The sequence below is a fragment of the Electrona antarctica genome, assembly GCF_951216825.1.
Source record: "Electrona antarctica genome assembly, chromosome: 14".
In the NCBI taxonomy this organism is placed as follows: Eukaryota; Metazoa; Chordata; class Actinopteri; order Myctophiformes; family Myctophidae; genus Electrona; species Electrona antarctica.
This window is the reverse complement of record NC_136795.1, coordinates 46405357-46427600: the sequence shown is the minus strand read 5'-3', so window position 1 is coordinate 46427600 and position 22244 is coordinate 46405357. Positions and strand designations below refer to the sequence as shown.

The window sequence follows — 22244 nt, the reverse complement described above, 5'->3', positions numbered from 1 at the left end:
CATAAATGTAAACCTCAAGAAGGGTACAAAAAAATCAATCATAAGAAAATAATTGATAGTTAAAAATGTAATCAACTAATCGAATAATAATCAGTTCCTATTTTGGGCATACTGTAGGCAGTGTAGGGTGAAAGGTTTCAATAACAAAACAACAAAAATCAATAGTGAAATTAGCCGATCTACAAGCGCACAAAGCGTCACATTGCGACGCTTTGTGAGCATGTAGGTCCATTTATGTCAAAATACAAAATAAAACATGAAAAAAACACAATTCTCGGGTTATTTGGAAAAGTAATCGATAGAATAATAAAAAAATAAATACAAAATAGAAATTAGCTGCCAAAAACACTGCTGCAAAATGCTCACTGGCTGAGCTGCAGTGGTGGAAGAAGCTTACTGTACTCTTTACTCAAGTAAAAGTAGCAAAACCACAATATTATAAATAATTATGAATAAAAAGTACCAGTAAAAAGGCCTGGCATTGAAACTTGTACTTGAGTACAAAGTACAAAAGTAATGGAGCAAAAATACAACCGTTGCCAAATTGTGCAGGTGTGGGTGATCTCTGTGATTACTGGAGACCTTACTCCCCCTAGTGGACATATGGACAACCAACACCTTCTAGCTGAAGTAAAGTATTTAGAGGACTTGTAGAACAAACTTTTTCATGTCAAGGACCCCCAAATTGACAATAATTAGCCCGCGGTCCACCCATTTGAAGAGACAATTGCCGGGACCCCCCATAAGAGAAGATTTGTAACGGCTCTAGCAGTGATTCTCAACCATTTTAATCTCAAGGAACCCCCTGTTTGACATGCATTAGTCTACGGACGGACCCCCCCCCCATTTAATGGCATTTCTATCTCCGAGACCCCCAATTTATATTGTAAAAATCAATGTTAATTTAACTCTGAGAGTGTACAAATGGAACCAAACGGACCCGTTAGGGTTCAAGAGTTACAGACCCATAAGGTTCCATTTGTACACTTTCAGAGTTACAGACCCATAAGGTTCCATTTGGTTCCATTTGTACACTTTCAGAGTTACAGACCCATAAGGTTCCATTTGGTTCCATTTGTACACTTTCAGAGTTACAGACCCATAAGGTTCCATTTGGTTCCATTTGTACACTCAGAGTTACAGACCCATAAGGTTCCATTTGGTTCCATTTGTACACTTTCAGAGTTACAGACCCATAAGGGTCCATTTGGTTCCATTTGTACACTTTCAGAGTTACAGACCCATAAGGTTCCATTTGGTTCCATGTGTACACTCTCAGAGTTACAGACCTGTAAGGGTCCATTTGGTTCCATTTGTACACTCTCAGAGTTACAGACCTGTAAGGGTCCATTTGGTTCCATTTGTACACTCTCAGAGTTACAGACCCATAAGGGTCCATTTGGTTCCATTCGTACACTCTCTGAGTTACAGACCCATAAGGGTCCATTTGGTTCCATTCGTACACTCTCAGAGTTACAGACCCATAAGGGTCCATTTGGTTCCATTCGTACACTCTCAGAGTTACAGACCCATAAGGGTCCATTTGGTTCCATTTGTACACTCTCAGAGTTACAGACCCATAAGGGTCCATTTGGTTCCAAACTATCATTTAGCTGGGGGGGCCCCTGGAACTCCCTCAAGGACCCCACTTTGAGAACCACTGACTTAGAACAGGCATTTAGATCTACAAGCTCAGCTTGCATCGTCAGTTTCCTCAGACTGACACGATTACACATTTAACTCGACGTTTAATTGTCCCACAAATACTATCGATTAACGATTTAAAATGTGTATTTTTGGCGTTGGAACATTATGAAAATAAATTACATTTCCGTTTGCCTTTCATGCTTCTTAATGAATCAATAAAAAGTGCACAGGGCAGTATAAAAAATAACTGAAAGAATTTTTTATATTCTTTTTATACTTAAAAGAATAGCATAATTAGCTGATCTACAACCTTACAACGTGTCACAAAGTGACGCATTGCAAACGTGTAGATCTGCTATTTCTGTATGAACATTTTTCAGCATGGACATAATTTAAGCTATTTAGGCCTGATGTCGAAATTAAAAAAAATGTCTTCAAAAATCCTGACAGTTTTCTGTGTTTCTGTATCAGTGGTTCTCAATATTTCATGTCAAGGACCCCAAAGATTATATGTAATTGGCCGCGGAGCCCCATCCGAAAATATGTTGTTTCAGGAACCTCCCAGAAGCAAAGATTTGAGTTAAAAACGTTCGCTCTGAAAGAATATACATACATTCAAAGATTTGAGACACATTTTCAAGAATTTTCAAAAATAGCAGACCTACAAGCTCACAAATTTTTCAATAGCTAAAGTGTAACATAATGCTTAAAACACCAAAAGGGGTTCCCGCCCAGAATGGGTTAGACTGCCCATGTCAGGCTAAATGAAGCGTGATGATGTCAGTGTTGTTTTTGGCAGCACATTTTTATTTTAGTTTTTGTCGTGGTATCTTGAATAGTTTTCATTTAGTTTTTGTCGCATTTTAGTCACCCGGAATGTTTTAGTGTTAGTCTAGTTTTAGTCGACTAAATGTCATGAGATTTTAGTCGACAGTTCATTTAGTCGACTGAAATGCGTTTTGGCGGGCCTTGATGCCGTCGTAATGACAGATTTTACACTTGCTGAAAATAGCAGATCTACAAGCTCACAACGAGCTTGTAGATCTGCTATTTTCAGCATGCATTTTAGTCTAGCTTTTATTTGTTGATGAAATTGCCAATATATTCAGTCTTAGTTGTAGTCATCGTGGCTTAGTTTTCATTTAGTTTCCATTTAAGTTTTCCTCAGTAAAAAAAAGGTAGTCGACGAACATTGTTTTCGTCTTAGTTTCAGTCGACGAAAACAACACTGTGGTGATGATGTGCTAGAAATAGATCTGTAGATCTATCTGACCTGTAGCAGTTCCAGGTCCGACGCGTCCTCCTGGCCGGGGACCATCTCCGTCAACATCTCTGACATCACCTTGGTGTTCCCTCGCACGATGTCCAGCTCACTGCGCAGCCGGCCGATCTGCAGCACGCACGCAACAGACGCACGCACGCACACACACACACACACGCACACACACGCACACAGGGTCAGAAGTCAAATGGATATATCAAGCTTATTCGATGACAGCAGTGTTTCTCTGAACATTTTCATTTCAAGGAAACCCCAGTTTGATTTGCAATGGGGCTAGCACTCGGTGCCGCGCTATGAGCTTGTAGATCTGCTATTTTTTCAATAGCTAAAGCATAACATAATGCTTAAAACACCAAAAAGGGTTAAATAGGCCAGGGGTTCTCAACGTTTTTGGCCGGGGAGGGACCCCCAGAAATGCTTTGGCAATGTCTCGGCAGCGTGAACCTCATCTGAAAATATGTAATGTCCAGAACAGAAGCAAAGATTTGAGTGGAAAAAACTTTCACTCTGAAAGAATATATATATATTCAAAGATTTGCACCACATTTCAATAGCTTAAAAAGCATGACAAAATGCTTTAAAAACACCAAAAAGGGGTTCCCGCGCCCTGAAAAGGGACAAGGAATGCTTCATCATCCAGGTCACCCTGCGTGCGTGGGGTTGTAGTGGTCAGTGAGTCGGTCACCTGTTCGGGGGTGACGGTGATGGGTCCCGGGACGCTGGGCACGTGTGGGATCTGGGACACGCACACGGGGGGAGGAGGAGGAGGAGGGGGGGCAGGGGGGGGAGGGGGTCGCTCTGTACTTTATCATGGCGGGGTCCACTTCTGGTACGCCCTGTTAAAGAAAAACACACATTTTATATACTGTATATAGTAGTACGGCACTGCTTCTGCGTGTGCGTGTGCGTGTGCGCGTGCGCGTGCGTTTGTGCGTTTACCCTAAACGCGAACCCCGCGCGTACGTTTTTTAAAATAGCACTGGACCTAAATTAAACGCACGCGCGGGGTTCGCGTTTAGGGTAAACTCACGAGAACAGCCTGGTGTAGCTTGGCCGTTAGGCGAAAAATGTTCGTCGACAACCTTTTTTCACTGACGGAAACTAAATGGAAATTAAATGAAAACTAAGCTATGATGACTAAAACTAAGACTAAATATACTGATGATTTCGTTAACAAATAAAAAATAGACTAAAATGTTAGGAAGGGACTAGTGGACGAGAGATCCAGTATAAGTCATTTTACACTTGGTTGCATGTTGAAAATAGCCGAACTACAAGCCCACAACGTGTGAGCTTGTAGATCGGCTATTTTCAGCAAGTGAAAAAAATCAGTCATTACGACGGCATCAAGGCCCGCCAAAACACATTTTAGTCGACTAAATCAACTGTAGATTTAGTCGACTAAAATCTCATGACATTTAGTCTAGACTAAAACTAGACTGACACTAATACATTCCGGGTGACTAAAATGTGACAAAAAACTAAGTGAAAACTATTCAAGAGACTATATGACTATAAAACAAAAATAGAAATTTGCTGCCAAAAAACAACACTGGTGCGTGCGTGGCGTGCGTGCGTGCGTTGCGTGTGTGTTGCGGTGCATGCGTGCGCCTCACCCTCTGAGGAGTGTGTATGGGGGACAGGGCGTCCAGGTCCGCCATGGGGAACTCGATGCCTTTCCTCTTCAGCTCCTCGTAAATGTGGACGACGCCCGTCAGGTCGGGACTGCTCCTGAACGCGTCCGCCCAGGCCTGTCACACACACACACACATGCACGCGCACACACACACAAACGCAGGCGCACACACACACACACGCAGGCGCACACACACACACACACACACACACACACGCGCACACACACACACACACACACACACACACACACACACTTCATGTAAAACACAACATTAAACCATGGGAACCTGGGAACCTATACGCTCCAATGTAGCCTGACAGCGCGTCGCGGGTTCGAGTCCTGATCCCGACGGTCTTTGCCGCGTGTCACTACCCATCTATCTCTCCCCGATCCCCGTCTGACTTCACTTCAATATCAATAAAAGGCATGAAAAAGCCCCAAAAATATATACAGTATATATATATATATAGAGAGAGAGAAAAACGTCCATTTCCATTTCCTACACAAGTTGTTTTTGGACACACCCGACAGCGACAATAATGTAAACACAACACTAAAACCCACAAGGTTCTCGTGAAAACAGCAGATCTACAAGGTCACAACACGTCACATTGCGGCATCTTGTGAGCTTGTAGATCTGCCATTTTCACTATTTTTGTGTGACACTCTTGTATGAAATAGGGCATTAATTTGTGAAAAAAATTTGACTGAGGGACTGCCATTGGATTTTTTTGAATTTTAGTTTTCTCATGTCATATGAAAGCAGGGAATCATAGCTTAAAATTGACATATTGGTTGTTCAGTTTGACCCACCAGTTTTGGAGATATGGCTTATTAGAGTAATGTCTTGCAGAAAACAGCGAGTTCAGAAAACAGGCTTGAAAGGATCACTTCTGTGGACTCTAACATTACACCTATAGCTACATGTTTAAGCATTTATTTCATATTTACATGTCTTCTGTGGTCTCTAACATTACACCTATAGCTACATGTTTAAGCATTTATTTCATATTTACATGTCGATTTCAGCTCTGACACTTATTTCAGACATGCTCTAGTATGTGAAGAGTTTTTTAACTCATAACAAAAAAGCTTCTCTGGTGAAAAGCTGGAATTTGCGCGATGGCAGTCTCTCAGTCAAATCTGGTCACATTTGTTCACCTTGTCATCGAGCGTATCCCATATGACCAGAAGAACCCTGATCATCAGAAACGAGGTCAAGTGTTGTCTCACATCCTTCAACACGACAACCTTCTGCTCCTAAACGCGGAATAAACAGACCGTGGGGTCTGTATGCACCGCGGGTGGCTCTCTCTCTCTCTCCCTGGTCTAAAAACAGGACAGTCCCAGGGGTGTCTCCCAAAGAGCCTCGGCCAAATCCCATCCCTATAAATACTGAGAGGACAGACTGTGACGAGGCACACTTTTAACCCATTTAGGCCTGACCTCAAAATTAAAAAAGAATCTTCTAAATCCTCCAGTTTTCTGAAATAAATATTTTCACGATTTTTCAAAAATAGCAGACCTACAAGCTTGTAGCGCGCCACTCGGTGGCGCGCTATGAGCTTGTAGATCTGCTATTTTTCAATAGCTAAATTATAACATAATGTTTAAAACACCAAAAGGGGTTCCCGTACAGAATGGGTTAAAGGCCACTTGTTTCGCCTGGCTGGTCCTCAGGTAATTCAGTATTTTAGCTGTGACGTGAGCGCCCCCTCCAGAGATACTTCCGGGTCCTACTTTTGTGTCCCCATAGAGTTATACTGTGTCCCTCCGTCGGACTAAATCTGAGACGAAAACGACCACGGAAGTCTCATTTTACCGCTTTCCTCGCAACAACAAAGCTACTGGTCTCCCAAATCTGGCCGTGACAGGCCGTCTGCCCCACACGGAATACTATCGCCATTTTATTTCATTGTGTCAACTAAATCCTCATTAATGCAAACTAGATTCAACATACTCAACCCTGCACACATGCCCCCGAAATATTGTACTGAGCAAATGGACTGTTACCACCTTCAATAATAATGATTGCGAACGCCGTGATTGCGAACGCAATGAGCACTAACTATGAGACCTAGCAGAACATGTCTGTCTGTCTGTGTGTCACGACAGTCACACAACACCACCCGCCCGCCACCAGAGGGCGCAGCTGTATCACACACAAAACACACACACACACACACACACACACACACAAAAACTTAAAAAAAACTTTAAAAAAAACACGCACACATACACACACTAAAAAAAGAACTTAAATAAAAACTTAACTTAAAAAAACGTAACTTAAAAAAGTACGTAATTTATTCTAATTGTTATTGCAATTTACGAGCTGCGTTCGCTTCCCGCGAGTCTTACTTGTAATAATAGTCTTTATTGTCTCCACATAATTTATTTTATTTGTCATGGACACTTGTACAGAACATTAATAATTATACTCGAGTTGGAAGCATTAAGACCCATTTTAACCCTCAATGGCTTCCTTTCTGAAAAATAACGTCATTGTAAAAAGATTCACGCGTTTAGATATTCCATTTACAATGAGATGCGGACGGGAGCTGGTGCCACTTGGACCCGGACGTAACGTAGCACTACAAAATGACCCGGACGTAACGTAGGACTACAAAGTGACCCGGACGTAACGTAGGACTACAAAATGACGTCGGACTTAAATACAGAATGGAGATCCACAAGGCCACGTTCTGTGTGGAAATACCTTGGTTTAAAATCAAATCTAAAACGTGGAGAAGCAGCGTTTATGAGTTTTTATTATGTACGACATATCTGGAGCAAACTCCTCAGAAAAGCGCAGGTCTGCTGCCACACTTAGTTCTTTTAAATCACAAACTGCCATTCATTGAGTTTTTGAGGGGCGCTATATAGCCCCCTCCTCTATTCAGCTATTAGTGTAGATTTTCGTCTTACACAAACATTAAATTACCGTTGTCAATGAATGGAGAAATTACGTCATACGTGTCTGAGCAAATCGGTATTTTTTTGGCTTACAAAAACGTGAAATTCCCATCGACAATGAATGGGGAATTTACGTCATATGTGGACGAGCAAACCGGCTATTTTTTTGTCCTACACAAAGATTAAATTCCCATCGACAATGAATGCCCCCCCCCCATACCAGAAATCACGCCACCACCCCCATCTGAAAATATGTTGTTCCAGGGACCAGGGTCTTGGAACGATGGTGGGGGGGTTGGTTTCGGTACCTGTATGAGGGCCAGCACCTTCTCCTGTACGATGGTGGGAGGGTTGGTTTTGGGGGAGATGATCTTGACCAGCACGCCTTCGATGAAGTCCCGGTGGGCCGCCTGCGCGTGGAACCTGTGGCCGCAGTTCTTCACGCACGTCTCCAACACCTGCGCAGCACAGCAGGATAGGAGGGGAAGGAGGAGTGTTCATTTAGATTTAGTTTTTCTGAAATACCCGTTTCCACATCAGTGGTTCTCGAACTGTTTCATGTCAAAGGACCCCAAAATTATCTGTATTTGGCCGCCGACCCCCATCTGAAAATATGTTGTTCCAGGGACCCCAAAGATTTGCGCCACATTTTTTTATGATTTTTCAAAAATAGCAGATCTATAAACTCGTAGCGTGGCACTCGGTGCCGCACTATGAGCTTGTAGATCTGCTATTTTCCAATAGCTAAAGTATAACACAACAATGCTTAAAAGTACACCAAAAGGGGTTCCCGCCCAGAGCCAACTAAACATATATTTTCTTCTGGAGGTCCCTGGAACAAAAACTATTTTTGAGATGGCAGTCGGGCAGCCAATTACATATAATGTCGGGGGGGGGGGGTCCTTGACTTTAACCCATTTAGACCTGAGTTAAAAACATTCACTTTGAAATAATATATATTGAAAGATTTGCGCCACATTTTTACGATTTTTCAAAAATAGCAGACCTACAAGCTCGTAGCGCGACACTCGGTGGCACGCTATGAGCTTGTAGATCTGCTATTTTTCAATAGCTAAATTATAACATAATGTTTAAAACACCAAAAGGGGTTCCCGCCAAAAATGGGTTAAGAAGTTTGAAGAAGCACTGATACAGCAGCATACAAGTTTTATTCAAAAACTTTAGTTAGGATTTAGAAGATTACGTGCAGAATCGGCGGCATGGGTCTCAATGGCATTTAAGAAGGGATACGAGGGAGGAGGAGACGCTTTGTGCGTGGGAGACTTTGCTCTCTGGCTGCTCTTGATCTGACAGCAGCAAGCGGACCAGAGCGGCCTTTTAATGAGCAGAGCTATCAGACGCAGGTCGTCCTAAAGTGTGAGTGGAGCATGACACTCTTCTGGAGAAAAAAGAGTTGTGCTTCACTTCTGGGACTTTTAACTGCTCCTTTCCACCCCTTCCCACAAACATCATGTCTTTTTTTAAGTGGTGCAACCACTTCCTTTTTTTTTTTAAATATAATTTTTATCCCATGATTTTGTAACCCATTTTTCACCCCTGTGTCAATTATCTAATGTGATCCTGGGCTCTACACACCCTCCGCCAACCTAGTCCCCATATATGGAGGACATGGGGAGAGCAACGGACTTGAACTCATGCTTCCTTCATGCCTGAGTGTCCAAGTTGCTCCTTTACACCTGACAGGGGGGAGTTTCCCTGGTTGGACGTATAGCGCGTGGAAGGAACACGTTATTCCAACCAGTTCCTTTTCCCCTCCATCAGGCGCCCCGGCTGGCCAGGGGGAGCCAGTTTAGAGACCAGGATTACTGCATGTTTTTTGTGAGGGTACCTACCCTAGGGGACACGGGGAGAACATGCAAACTCCACACAGAAAGGCCCTTTCCCCGCCTTCGGGTATGGGCACTGATGACGCGGAGGAGGAAACACGCCGCCAGCACCCACAGCGTCCCGAGCGGGAATCGAACCCAGGACCTTCTAGCTGTGAGGCGACAGCACTACCAACTGTGCCACCGCGCAACCACTTCCTTAAGTGACTATGTGTGGGTGGGTGGGTGGGTGGCTGGCTGGCTGGCTGGGTGCATCACTCCCAATCTTCCGCCGTAGTCTGAAAACCCACCTTTTCAGACTCCATCATGGCCCATAGCACTTACTCTACCCCCTTAGACAGCACTTTTTAGACTTAGATAGCATTTGAAACAGACTTATAGCATGTCATGTAGACGGCACAATAATTGCATTGTATGTAGTCATAGCACATCATAGTATATATGTACAGCATAGTATAGCATATATGTATAGTTTATATGTATAGTGTCATTATATAGATATGTTCTAGTTACGTTCTTAGCTTACGCATGTTTCTTGATAAATGCATTTTACATATGTGATGTATTCCCATGCTTTTTTGTTCTTGCTTAATGTAAGTCGCTCTGGATTAAGAGCGTCTGCTAAATGCCTAAATTGTAAATTGTAAATTGTGCGCAACCTAACACAAACACACGCACATATTAACTGTATATATGGTGATTTCGGGTGTGCCAGTACAGTACAGTACAGTACAGTGCCAGTACAGTGGAGGGTACAGTAGAGGGATCCCCACACGGTAACTCGGTAACATTTCTCAACCGTTTCGGACGCAGGCGGCATGAACACGCAACTCAGAGGCGTCGTCGATGGTGGACATTTTTTGTCAACATACTTTTTTTTGACACGGACACACAAAATGAATGGACAATAATATTACCAGAAACACATCAAATAGATAGCCCTGAATTACAGGTCTGTAACTCTGAGTGTTCAAATTGGAACACGTCATACCGTCATTGCGTCATATAAGCAAAGCAAAGCAAAGTTCTTTGTTTACCCAGGGTGAATGGACTAAGCTCGAGATGCTTGTTTACAGCCAGACCCTGCTCATGGTAGGGGTTCAATGCCTTGCTCAAGGGCACTTCAGCGGTGGTAATTTTAACGTGCCGGTCCGGGGATTCGAACTGGCGACCTTCAAGACCGCTCCGCAAACCGTTCGATGAATGTACATGTCAGATAATAATGTGATGAACAGTAACATGTCATTACCGTCAGATAACATGTGATGAACAGTAACATGTCATTACCGTCAGGGCCAGCATGACCTCTCTGTAGTTCTTGTTTCCACTCAGTCGTTTCTTCAGAGCCCGCATGGCATCTCTGGGCCTGTTAAGACGGTAATAAAAACACATGTTTTATTTGGGGCCTATACCAGTGTTGTCTTCGTCGACTAAAACTAAGACGAAAAATGTTCGTCGACTACCTTTATCCACTGACGAAAACTAAACGGAAACTAAATGAAAACTAAGCTATGGTGACTAAAACTAAGACTAAATATACTGACAATTTCGTCGACAAATAAAAACCAGACTAAAATGTTAGGAAGGGACTAGTGGACAAGAGATCCAGTATACGTCATTTTACAATTAGTTGCAGCATGCTAAAAAAAAGCCGATCTACAAGCGCGACGCGTTGTGAGCTTGTAGATCGGCTATTTTCAGCAAGTGTAAAAACAGTCATTACGACGGCATCAAGGCCCGCCAAAATACATTTTAGTCTAGACTAAACACTAAAACATTCCGGGTGACTAAAATGTGACTAAAACTAAGAGAAAACTATTCAAGAGACTATATGACTAAAACTAAAATCAAAATTTGCAGCCAAAAACAACACAGTACAGACTAAAATGTATCTTGACTATAGTGACTATAGTCCCTTCCTAGCATTTCATATTTGTTGACGAAATTGTCAGTATATTTAGTCTTAGTTTTAGTCATCATAGCATAGTGTTTATTTAGTTTCCATTTAGTTTTTGTCAGTGAAAAAAGGTAGTCGACGAACATTTTTTGTCTTAAGTTTTAGTCAACAAAAACAGCGCTGCTATACAGTGAGAGACACAGTAGAAAACACGTTTTATTTGGGCGTGTAGTGTAGTGTACAGAGAGACACACAGTAGAAAACATGTTTTATTTGGGCGTGTAGTGTAGTGTACAGAGAGACACACAGTAGAAAACATGTTTTATTTGGGCGTGTAGTGTAGTGTACAGAGAGACACACAGTAGAAAACATGTTTTATTTGGGCGTGTAGTGTAGTGTACAGAGAGACACACAGTAGAAAACACATTTTATTTGGGCGTGTAGTGTAGTGTACAGAGAGACACACAGTAGGAAACGCGCCGACTCCAACGTGTAAACATTGACTCATCGTCTTGACGCACGGCGAGGGACGCTCGTCGACACGCGACCTGATCTTCAAGCTCGGCGACGTCGTCGGCTTGCCGTCGCGTCGCGTTTGTTGACCCGAGACTCTGTCATTCTACCGCAATCATGTGACACCATCTGCTGCGCTACGAAGTAAGCACTTGAGACATTATTTATACTCGGTTCATTGTGTGCAGTGTTGTTTTTGGCAGCAAATTTTGATTTTAGTTTTAGTCCATAAGTCTTCTTAAGTTCTCGAATAGTTTTCATTTAGTTTTAGTCACATTGTATAGTCACCCGGAATGTTTTAGTGTTAGTCTAGTTTTAGTCGACTAAATCTACAGTTGATTTAGTCGACTAAAATGTATTTTGGTGGGCGTTGATGCCGTCGTAATGACTGTTTTTACACTTGCTGAAAATAGCCGATCTACAAGCTCACAACGCGTCGCAGCGCGACGCGTTGTGAGCTTGTAGATCGGCTATTTTCAGCATGCAACCAAGCGTAAAATGACTTATACTGGATTTCTTGTCCAGTAGTCCCTTCCAGAGTAATCTAGTAAGAGAGTGGTGACACGCTTTGATCTCGCCGCAAAGCGGGTGCCTATGGTCGATAGTTCCAAACATTGCTCCTATGGCTGGAACTATTCCATTGAGATAGAATGAGCACTTCCGCATTCCATTGTTACAATGAGAGTCAACGGGAGTGTCATTACTCTCTTACTAGATTACTCTGGTCCCTTCCTAACATTTTAGTCTAGTTTGTATTTGTTGACGAAATTGTCAGTATATTTAGTTATACAGTAGTCTTAGTCATCATCATGGCTTATATTTTGATGTAGTTTTGATGTAGTTTGTCAGTGAAAAAAGGTAGTCGACGTAGTCGTCATAGTATTAGTCGACGAAAACAAGACTGTGTGACGGGCGGTCTTGCACGTACTGCATTTTCGATGAATTTATAAAAACGATGAAACTGTTTTGCCTATAATGAAAAAATGAAAATGTCTTTTCTGAAACAGTTTTCTGAAATGTTTCTATGTCATGTGGTTCTCAAACATTTTCATGTCAAGGACCCCCAAAAATATATGTAATTGGCCGCCGACCGCAATCTGAAAATATGTTGTTCCAGGGAAGCAAAGATTTGAGTTAAAGCATTCGCTGTGAAAGAATATTCGTACAAAGATTTGCGCCACATTTTGACGATTTTTCAAAAATAGCAGACCTACAAGCTCGTTATCATAATGAACATTAGTACGAAGGTAAGGTTGGAAATGGGGAAGTGGTCCTTTAAGGGTGACTTGCTTGGCTTTGTTGGATCATGATATGTGAGGCTATACGTATATTGTATCATCTGGGATATCTTTATATCAGGATCAATAGTGTTGTTTTTCATGGTTTTGAAGGTTACATTACAGTAACTGACATTTTCTGAACTTAAAACCTAGCCGTTTCTGTTATTTACCTCTACCGACTTGTAAAGGTGCATTGGTGATGATTACTTATCAAAATATCATGTACATTTTGTGAAATTAACAATAGTCATGCCCCTACATGACTCTCTCTCTCCCCTACATCTCTCTCTCTCTCTCTCGCCCCTACTTCTCTCTCTCTCTCTCTCTCTCTCCCTTGTAACAAAACCTACCCCCCCCCCCTCCTTGTAACAAAAGTTACAAAACCTATAAGTACGAAACGTTGACTTTCTGAGGTTGACTGAGGTTAAAATTTGGCCATTGCTCTGCTTTCTCTTCCCAGGAACTTGTGGTGTGGCTGAACCTTAATCCCCAATTATTAATACAACTCTTGTTCCCAAAAGAAACGACGACAAAGATTTTTGGAATTCTTGCACTCTCTCCCACAACAGTGCAGATAGCGTGATGCTGCCTAAATGAATGAGTTTCTACAGAACACAAGACACTCCAGTGTTTCCCACTGGGGCGCATATAGATCGGGGCTGTGTGTGTGTGCGTGCGTGCGTGCGTGCGTGCGTGTGCATGTGGGTGTCAGGAATGTGCACGATAAAGAGAAACAGAGCTCATAGAACAGCGGAAACAAAAACATCTGCATAAAACATTTGAACCACGTTGTATTACCACCCGTGTCGTACGACCGTGTCACTGACTAGACCGGAGGAGCAAAAACATATAGAAAAGAATAATTGGAGCTGCCTATTTTATGCTATTGTCACTATTTCAGACAATTTGGGAAATTATTTTGCAAAAATATAAATAAATAATAAGAACAAGAATGCCACAAACGAATAACAGTCTAAGTCCATACTATTGATCCATAATGTATAAATGATAGATAAGGGTTCAGGACAACGAGGCCTTTTCGTGGAGGGGTCAGAATGAAATTTGGACTTAGACAGTTTTTCGTCTGTGGTACTCATTGTTGACAGTTTTCACATAAGATGACGTTGGTTAAAATGTTGTTTCCTAATGTTGTTCAAACCAGCGGTTTGTTCCAGAACAATACCACATTTTTCACATTGTTTACGTACGTGCGTGCGTGCGTGCCTGCGTGCGTGCGTGCGTGCGTGCGTGCGTGCGTGCGTGCGTGCGTGCGTGCGTGCGTGCGTGCGTGCGTGCGTGCGTGCGTGCTCTTTTCTTTTGGGCTTGTTTCCGTAGACCTGTGTCCGCTTGTTTCTCTCACAGAATCTGGCAACAGTGAGAGACAACAGCAGTGTCAGTGCGGGTCTGGATGAGTCATCATGGACCTGGCGACCTGGCCTGATGGTGAACTTACACACTGACTCTCTCATTGGTCAGTGGTGGAAAGTAACTAAGTACTTTTACTTAAGTACTGTACATAAGTACAATTTTGAGGTATTTCTACTTTACTTGAGCATTTCCAATTTCCAATACTTTTACTTCTACTCCACTAGATTTCGGAGCCAAAATTTTTACTTTTACTCCACTACAATCATTTGGAAACTTTAGTTACTAGTTACTTTGGCGATTTTAATTTTGATTAGAGAACATACATTAAGCCTATACATTTTGGCTATTTTCAATAGATTTTGTGCACATTTTGAATTTGTGAAATGTGACATTCTGCAACATGAATACTTTTACTTTTAGTACATTTTAATGCCGATACTTTTGTACTTTTACTCAAGTACATTTTACTTTTACTTGTAACAAAGTAGTTCTAAATTGCAGTATTGGTACTTTTACTTAAGTAAAAACAATTGAGTACTTTTTCCACCACTGCTCATGATCCACGAGGTCAACAGACATGACAGAATGCTGTGGAAACACAACTGTAACCAGGCAGAAAACGGAGCTTCTACACAATAGTATACAGTGTTGTTTTTGGCAGCACATTTCTATTTTAGTTTAGTCATAGTCTTTGGAATTAAACTAGTTTTAGTCATATTTTAGTCACCTGGAATGTTTTAGTGTTAGTCTAGTTTTAGTCGACTAAATGTCATGAGATTTTAGTCGACTAAATCTGCAGTTAATTTAGTCGACTAAAATGTATTTTGGCAGGCCTTGATGGCGTCGTAATGGCTGATTTTACACTGCCGATCTACAAGCTCACAACGCGTCGCGCTGCGAGCTTGTATATCGGCAACATGCAACCAAGTGTAAAATGACTTAAACTGGATCTCTTGTACACTAGTCCCTCCCTAACATTTTAGTCTAGTTTCTATCTGTTGACGAAATTGTCAATACATTTAGCTTAGTTTTAGTCATAATAGCTTCGTTTTCATCGTCAGTGGAAAAAGGTAGTCGACAAACATTTTTCGTCTTAGTTTTAGTCGACCAAAACAACACTGCATAATAGTGCAGTGATTTTCCACCTTTTTCGTTTCCAAGGAGGACAGTGGACACTGGACACCCATTGGGGGGCACCATTTTATTTTTACAATTTTTAAATAGTTCAAATAATAGCCGATCTACAAGCTCATAATGCATCTACAAGCTCATAACGTGTCGATGTAGATCGGCTGGCTATTTGAAGTTTTTCAAAATAGTAAAAAAAAAAAAAGAAAGAAAAAGAAATCACACCTGTGTGAACTGAGCGGTGAAGTCCGTACTACAAACAGACATTAGCCTCGCGTAGCGATACTAATATCACTGCATGGATATTAGTCTCGTCCCTCGCAGTATTAGATTATTTGTTTGCAATGTGTCCCGCCCCATATTTGAATACTCGGCCCTGGTTGGTTATAGCCTGGTTCCGGACGAATCTGGTTGGCTCGTCACCACTTCGGCCGTGAAGTCCTCCCACAATTGAGAGGAGCCAGACTGAATCTGCCTGGCTGGGGCATTTTATGCATTGCGAGGCTAAACAGACATACCATACTCCAAAACAGTGGTTCCCAAAGTAGGGTCCGGGCCGGGGACCCCCAGGGGTCCTTGAGGGAGTTCCAGGGGGTCCCCAGCTAAATGATAGTTTGGAACCACATGGACCCTTATGGGTCTGTAACTCTGAGAGTGCACAAATCCATTTGTACACTCTCAGAGTTAAATTAACATTGATTTTACAATATAAATTGGGGGGTCCCAGAGATAGAAATGCCATTAACCCATTCTGGACGGGATCCCCTTTTGGTGTTTTAACTAAGCATTATGTTATACTTTAGCTATTGAAAAATAGCAGGCGCGCTACGAGCTTGTAGGTCTGCTATTTTAGAAAAATCGTAAAAATGCGGCACAAATCTTTGAATATATTATATTCTTTCAGAGCGAACGTTTTTCTTATTTCAACGTCAGGCCTAAATGGGTTAAATGGGGGTCCGTAGCCTAATGCATGTCAAACTGGGGGTCCTTGAAATTAAACAGGTTGAGAATCACTGCTAGAGCCGTAAAAATCTTCTCGTATGGGGGTCCCTGGCATCTTTTCAAATGGGGGTCCGCGGGCTAATTAGTGTCAATCTGGGGGTCCTTGACATGAAGACGTTTCGGAACCACTGCTCCGCCTCCAAAACACACCGATTGGTCACATAAAAACACTGTAACACAACTCACCCATCCTCCGTCTCGTTGATGATGTCACAGATCTCCATGTTGAGAGTCCAGTCCTCGTTTTGCAGACCCCCGTCCGTGGCTCTCTCTGTGACAAAAAGACAGACAGACATCAATCCTTAACCCATTCAGGCCTGACATCGAAATTTAAAAAAATGTCTTCTAAATCATGACAATTTTCTGAAAGATTTGAGGCACATTTTAACGATTTTTCAAAAATAACAGGTACCCTCACAAAAAACATGCAGTAATCCTGGTCTCTAAACTGCCTCCCCCTGGCCAGCCGGGGCGCCTGATGGAGGGGAAAGGAACTGGTTGGAATAACTGTTCCTTCCACGCGCTACGTCCAACCAGGGAAACTCCCCCCTGTCAGGTGTAAAGGAGCAACTTGGACACTCAGGCATGAAGGAAGCATGAGTTCAAGTCCGTTGCTCTCCCCATGTCCCCCATATATGGGGACTAGGTTGGCGGAGGGTGTGTAGAGCCCAGGATCACATTAGATAATTGACACAGGGGTGAAAAATGGGTTACAAAATCGTGGAATAAAAAAAAAATAAAAAAAATAGCAGACCTACAAGTTCATAGCGCGCCACCGAGTGGCGCGCTATGAGCTTGTAGATCTGCTATTTTTCAATAGCTAAAGCATAACATAATGCTTACACCAAAAGGGGTTCCCGCCCAGAATGGGTTAAGTCTGTGACGTTTAGCAAGATCGGCTCTTTCGACTCTTCTTCGTACGAAGACGTATATATATAGGGCTTAAGTTGTTACGGTGAGAGAGAGTACTTTGTTGCGCATTCAGTTTCAGTTCAGTTTAGGCCATTTTATGTTCTCTTATCCAGAGTGACTTACACGACTTATACAAGCGTATGTGTGTGTAACGCCCGGCGATTCGAACTCGGGTCTCCCGTGTGAAAGTCCAACATCTTAACCACTAGACCAAAGGGATATATCCCTATGGACCGGGGGGGAGATATTAGACTTTTAGATATTATGGGCAGTATTATGCGTGTCTTAAGTACCAGGTCTTATTACTTAACTTAAGACCTGGAGGCGTGATCAATGCCATTTGGCTATTCTGAGTGGCCAAACAGCATTGACCACGCCTCCAGGTCTTAAGTTAAGTCATAAGACCTGGTACTTAAGACACGCATAATACTGCCCTTAGACTTTTGAAGCCAGGCTCTGAGCCACTCTGCTACTGTATGTGTGCATCAGAGTAAACAGAGAAAACATGAACTGTATGTGAACAAACAGCATAAACAGTCACATGAGTGCAAAAGTAACCATGTAGTGTATAGTGCTTCACGTAAACAACACCATATTGCAGCTGGCACTCCAGTGAGGTCAGCTGAGTAATGCAGACTAATTACTGTGCAGCCAGGCTGTGGCTTCACTTACGCATTAATATAATGTTAGGTGTGAAGAATGATGTCATGTGTACTGTACATGTGTAAGCATTATCTGTCTCCCATGTGCTGACCTGATGGCCTTAGGGCCGATTCATACTCCTATTTTAGAGCCGAATAAAAGTCGGTTCGGCTCTGTAGAGCCTACAATGTGTCATTTGAGGTTCGGGGGGGCGGGTACTACAGCGCCGAAACAGCGGTAAAATAGGAGTATGAATCGGCCCTTAGTTGCAATGATCTTCGGCTCATCAGAGATGAGAAACATTTTCTGTTAGTGATTTTTTTAAAGTCACTACAGAAAGAACGGAAACTATATAGACTGTAAAGTGTCTTTGCTGGGGACCCCTGGGGTCCAAACATTTCATGGATGAAGGCAAAACACAACTGGTTGGTGGAGGTGTACAACAATAAGAAAGCCAAGCCAAACTAAATCTGCGATGGTTGACTGACTCGGTTGAGGAGGGAAGCAGCCACGTCAAACCACCACAGTAGTACCAACCAGTGTTGTTTTCGTCGACTAAAACTAAGACGAAAAAAATGTTCGTCGACTACCTTTTTCCACTGGCGAAAACTAAATGGAAACTAAATGGAGACTAAGCTATGATGACTAAAACTGAGACTAAATATACTGACAATTTCGTCAACAAATATGTTAGGAAGGGACTAGTGGACAAGAGATCCAGTGTAAGTCATTTTACAATTAGTTGCATGCTGAAAATAGCCGATCTACAAGCTCACAACGCGCAGCGCTGCGACGCGTTGTGAGCTAGTTGTGTAGATCGGCTATTTTCAGCGAGTGTAAAAACAGTCATTACGACGGCATCAATGCCTACCAAAATACATTTTAGTCGACTAATTCAACTGTCGATTTAGTCGACTAAAACTAGACTAAACACTAAAACATTCCGGGTGACTAAAATGCGACTAAAACTAAGTGAAAACTATTCAAGAGACTATATGACTAAAACTAAAAATCTAAATTTGCAGCCAAAAACAACACTGGTACTAACAATGCATTCCTATTCCTTCGAGTCTGGTTTAAACAAACAAACAAACAGTCCACAGACACATTTACACCATCCACTACCAGAGCTATACTGAATTATAAATGTTCAAACTGTGTTCGGAAGCTAAACGGTCACCGGGGGTTGTGTTGTCGTTGTTGTCGTCAGTTAGAGACTCTTTTCACTCTTGCTGTTGGGAAGTGAAAGGCCTCACTCTTTGTCTTGTGTCTTGTCCGTGTTTAATGGCCGCCCCAATGCATTTCCAATGGCAGTCACATGGTTTGACAAAACATTTTTGCTTTATGCGGGGGAGGGGGGCACAACACAGCCATCAAGCAAAAATGTTTTGTCAAACCATGTGACTTCCATTGGAAATGCATTGGGGCGGCCATTAAACACGGACAAGACACAAGACAAATGTTGTATATGCATGTTGCAACAGTGTGAGTGAGGCCAAAGTGATTTGGGTGGGTGGGTGCATGGACTGGGCCACAACAACAAAGTCAACCACCTAGTCACACTGATAACAGTTGTGAAAGAGGAAGCCACAGACAAGAGAGCCCAGCGTTCCCCTTCATGTACCTAAATCGCGCCCCTCAGTCCAGTTTTTTGTCCTATGTCCTATGCCCTAACCTATGTGACTATGCCCGTTTAGAGTACCAGTAGGGGCGAAAGTGAGGGGGGGGGGGGGGGGGGGGGGGGGAGTTGCACCACTCAATTCAGGAAAAAGTACAAAGTACCACAATACGTACATTACAATGCACAGACGGACAAAAAACAAACAAAAAACAAGACAAAACGTGACGTGATTGTACATTCCAGGTCACCAGAGTCGTTTGTTATTCACTACCGTTCAATAAGGTATATTGAAGCGCAGTCTAGTAGGGTCCACTGTATCTAAGGCTGGTTCCCATATACCTTCGTGAACCCTTCCATGTTATCGCGGAGGAGATAAGTCTGTTTAATAGCACCTCCTCCAGCCCTAACAGCTGCAACACGCCACAACATGACAGACAGACAGACAGACAGACAGACAGACAGACAGACAGACAGACAGACAGACAGACAGACAGACAGACAGACGCTACAAGTGGTGAACTGCCTCTAAAGTATACATGGGCAACTGGCGGCCCCACCTTCACTTAACGAGGCCCGCCGATATATAGAGGAACTCAGAGAGGCGAGGGCCAACCAGAAACACACGCCAGTCTGTTGCCATGGAGGGAGGACAGCCCATACAGGTGGTAAAGGTCACCCCATTCGACTGGTATCATGTATTGAATCGGCGAAATCATCCGTTATCAGCACGTTTGAATGGTGCCAAAATGTCCATACTGGCATCCTCACTGTTCAGTATGTCATTATCTGCGATTGTAGCATTGTCATTATCACTGATGTCCTGACGGAGGCGCGCCGTGTCTGGTGGCCATGAGCTACGTGAGGCACCGCCGAGCGAGGCGCTAGCCGAGCGAGTCGCCGTGCCGAGCGCTGCGAAGTTACGTCCTGATAGGCAGAGAATAGTATATATTAGTAGCTCCTAGTTCCATGCACCAATAGTTGGAAATGACACGTCCACCAGGGGGAAACCTTGACCAGGCTATGTGGTGAGGATGCCAGTATGGACATTTTGGCACCATTCAAACGTGCTGATAATGGATGATTTTGCCGTTCCAATGCAGAGATAACGGTCGAATCCGCTGTAAAGGTGGTGTTTTTTTCGAATCCATAGTAAATCTTTCAAAAATTAAAGTAAAATAAATCAAAGTAAGTAAATATTTCGCTGAGAATAGCAGACGAACAAGACGACACACACACCACATCAATTAAATTCAATTTTATTCAAGTGTCAAATCACAACAAGTTGTCTCAAGACAGTAGAGAAGAGACCCGACAGTGAGTCCCACCCTGAGCAAAGCACGTTTGTGACACTGACAGTGATCGGATATTTCCAGTGAAAGCGTTCAAAGTCAAAGTCAAAGTCAAAGTCATATGATTTGTCACACACGTTACCGCAGTGAAATTTGTTCTCCGCATTTGACCCATCTCTTGGAGCGGTGAGCCAGGGAGGCATTGGGTCCCATTTTTACAGTCTTTGGTATATGACCCGGCCGGGGATCGAAACCCCAACCTCCCAGTTTCAGGGCAGACACTCTAACCACAAGGCCACTGTCTGGTTCCCCCCGCGATAACAGAAAGAAAACTGAAACACAACACACTAGTATGCGGTTAAGATGTTTTGTTGTCAGTCAGGGTCCAAGGAATGCAGCCGTTAAGACACCGCAGACAGCAATTATTTGACCTTTTTTACGGTATTTTATTGGTATTGGCAATTAATAGCAATTATTTATGCAGTACGTGTTTGCTAGTTCATCAAGTTAAATGTAATTGTCATAAACAAGATAGAATATTGGTCAAAACGATAAACCGTGGGATAGGACGACTCTCCAGAGATGTGGTGTCGGTCAGGCTATAATCATTAAAGGACAACTTTAGTTTTTTTCAACCAAGGTTCATGTTTTAGGTTGTTATTAGAGAAAGTAAAAGATGAGTGTTCATTTTTTTTCATTTGCTGCTTTCTTTCGTTTAAGGGGCGAGGGGGGGGGGGGGGGGGCATTCGATCATGGGGCTAAATATGTATTTTTTTTACAGAATGTTATAGCGATTTATTTTTTTATTATTTACTAAAGTCCTACTAGACCCCAAGAAATTACATCTGGTCACAAAAGATCACGGGATCTACTGAATGTGTCAAACTGACATATTGAGCCTATGACACACAGTGTGGCTTCCCCCCAGTAGGCTACCTTCATATTCAGTAGATCCTGCAATCTTTTGTGGCCAGATGTATGTTTCTTGGGGTCTAGTAGGACTATAGTAAATGATCAAAAAATAAATCGCTATAAAACTTTGTAAAAATATACATATTTAGTCCCATGCTCGAATGTCCCCGCCCCCTTGTAAAAAATAGCTAAAATCCCTAAAACTAAAGAAAGCAGCAATGAAAAAAAATGAACACTCATCTTTTACTTTCTCTAATAACAACCTAAAACATTAACCTTGGTTGAAAAAAACTATAGTTGTCCTTTAAATGTAAACATGTTGTAAAAGATGTTTAGTTATCCGTTCAGG

The 22244-nt window shown here is 42.6% G+C and overlaps 1 protein-coding gene across 1 annotated transcript in view; it reads right to left on the bottom strand.

The window, feature by feature from the left end:
• Positions 1 to 22244, bottom strand: part of tom1l2a (target of myb1 like 2 membrane trafficking protein a) — an 87163-nt gene that overhangs the window by 35938 nt on the left and 28981 nt on the right. The window contains 7 exon segments of the mRNA XM_079521358.1: positions 2921 to 3037; positions 3615 to 3711; positions 3713 to 3765; positions 4546 to 4680; positions 7793 to 7942; positions 10619 to 10697; positions 16706 to 16790. Of these exon segments, the coding sequence (XP_079377484.1) occupies positions 2921 to 3037; positions 3615 to 3711; positions 3713 to 3765; positions 4546 to 4680; positions 7793 to 7942; positions 10619 to 10697; positions 16706 to 16790 (716 nt within the window).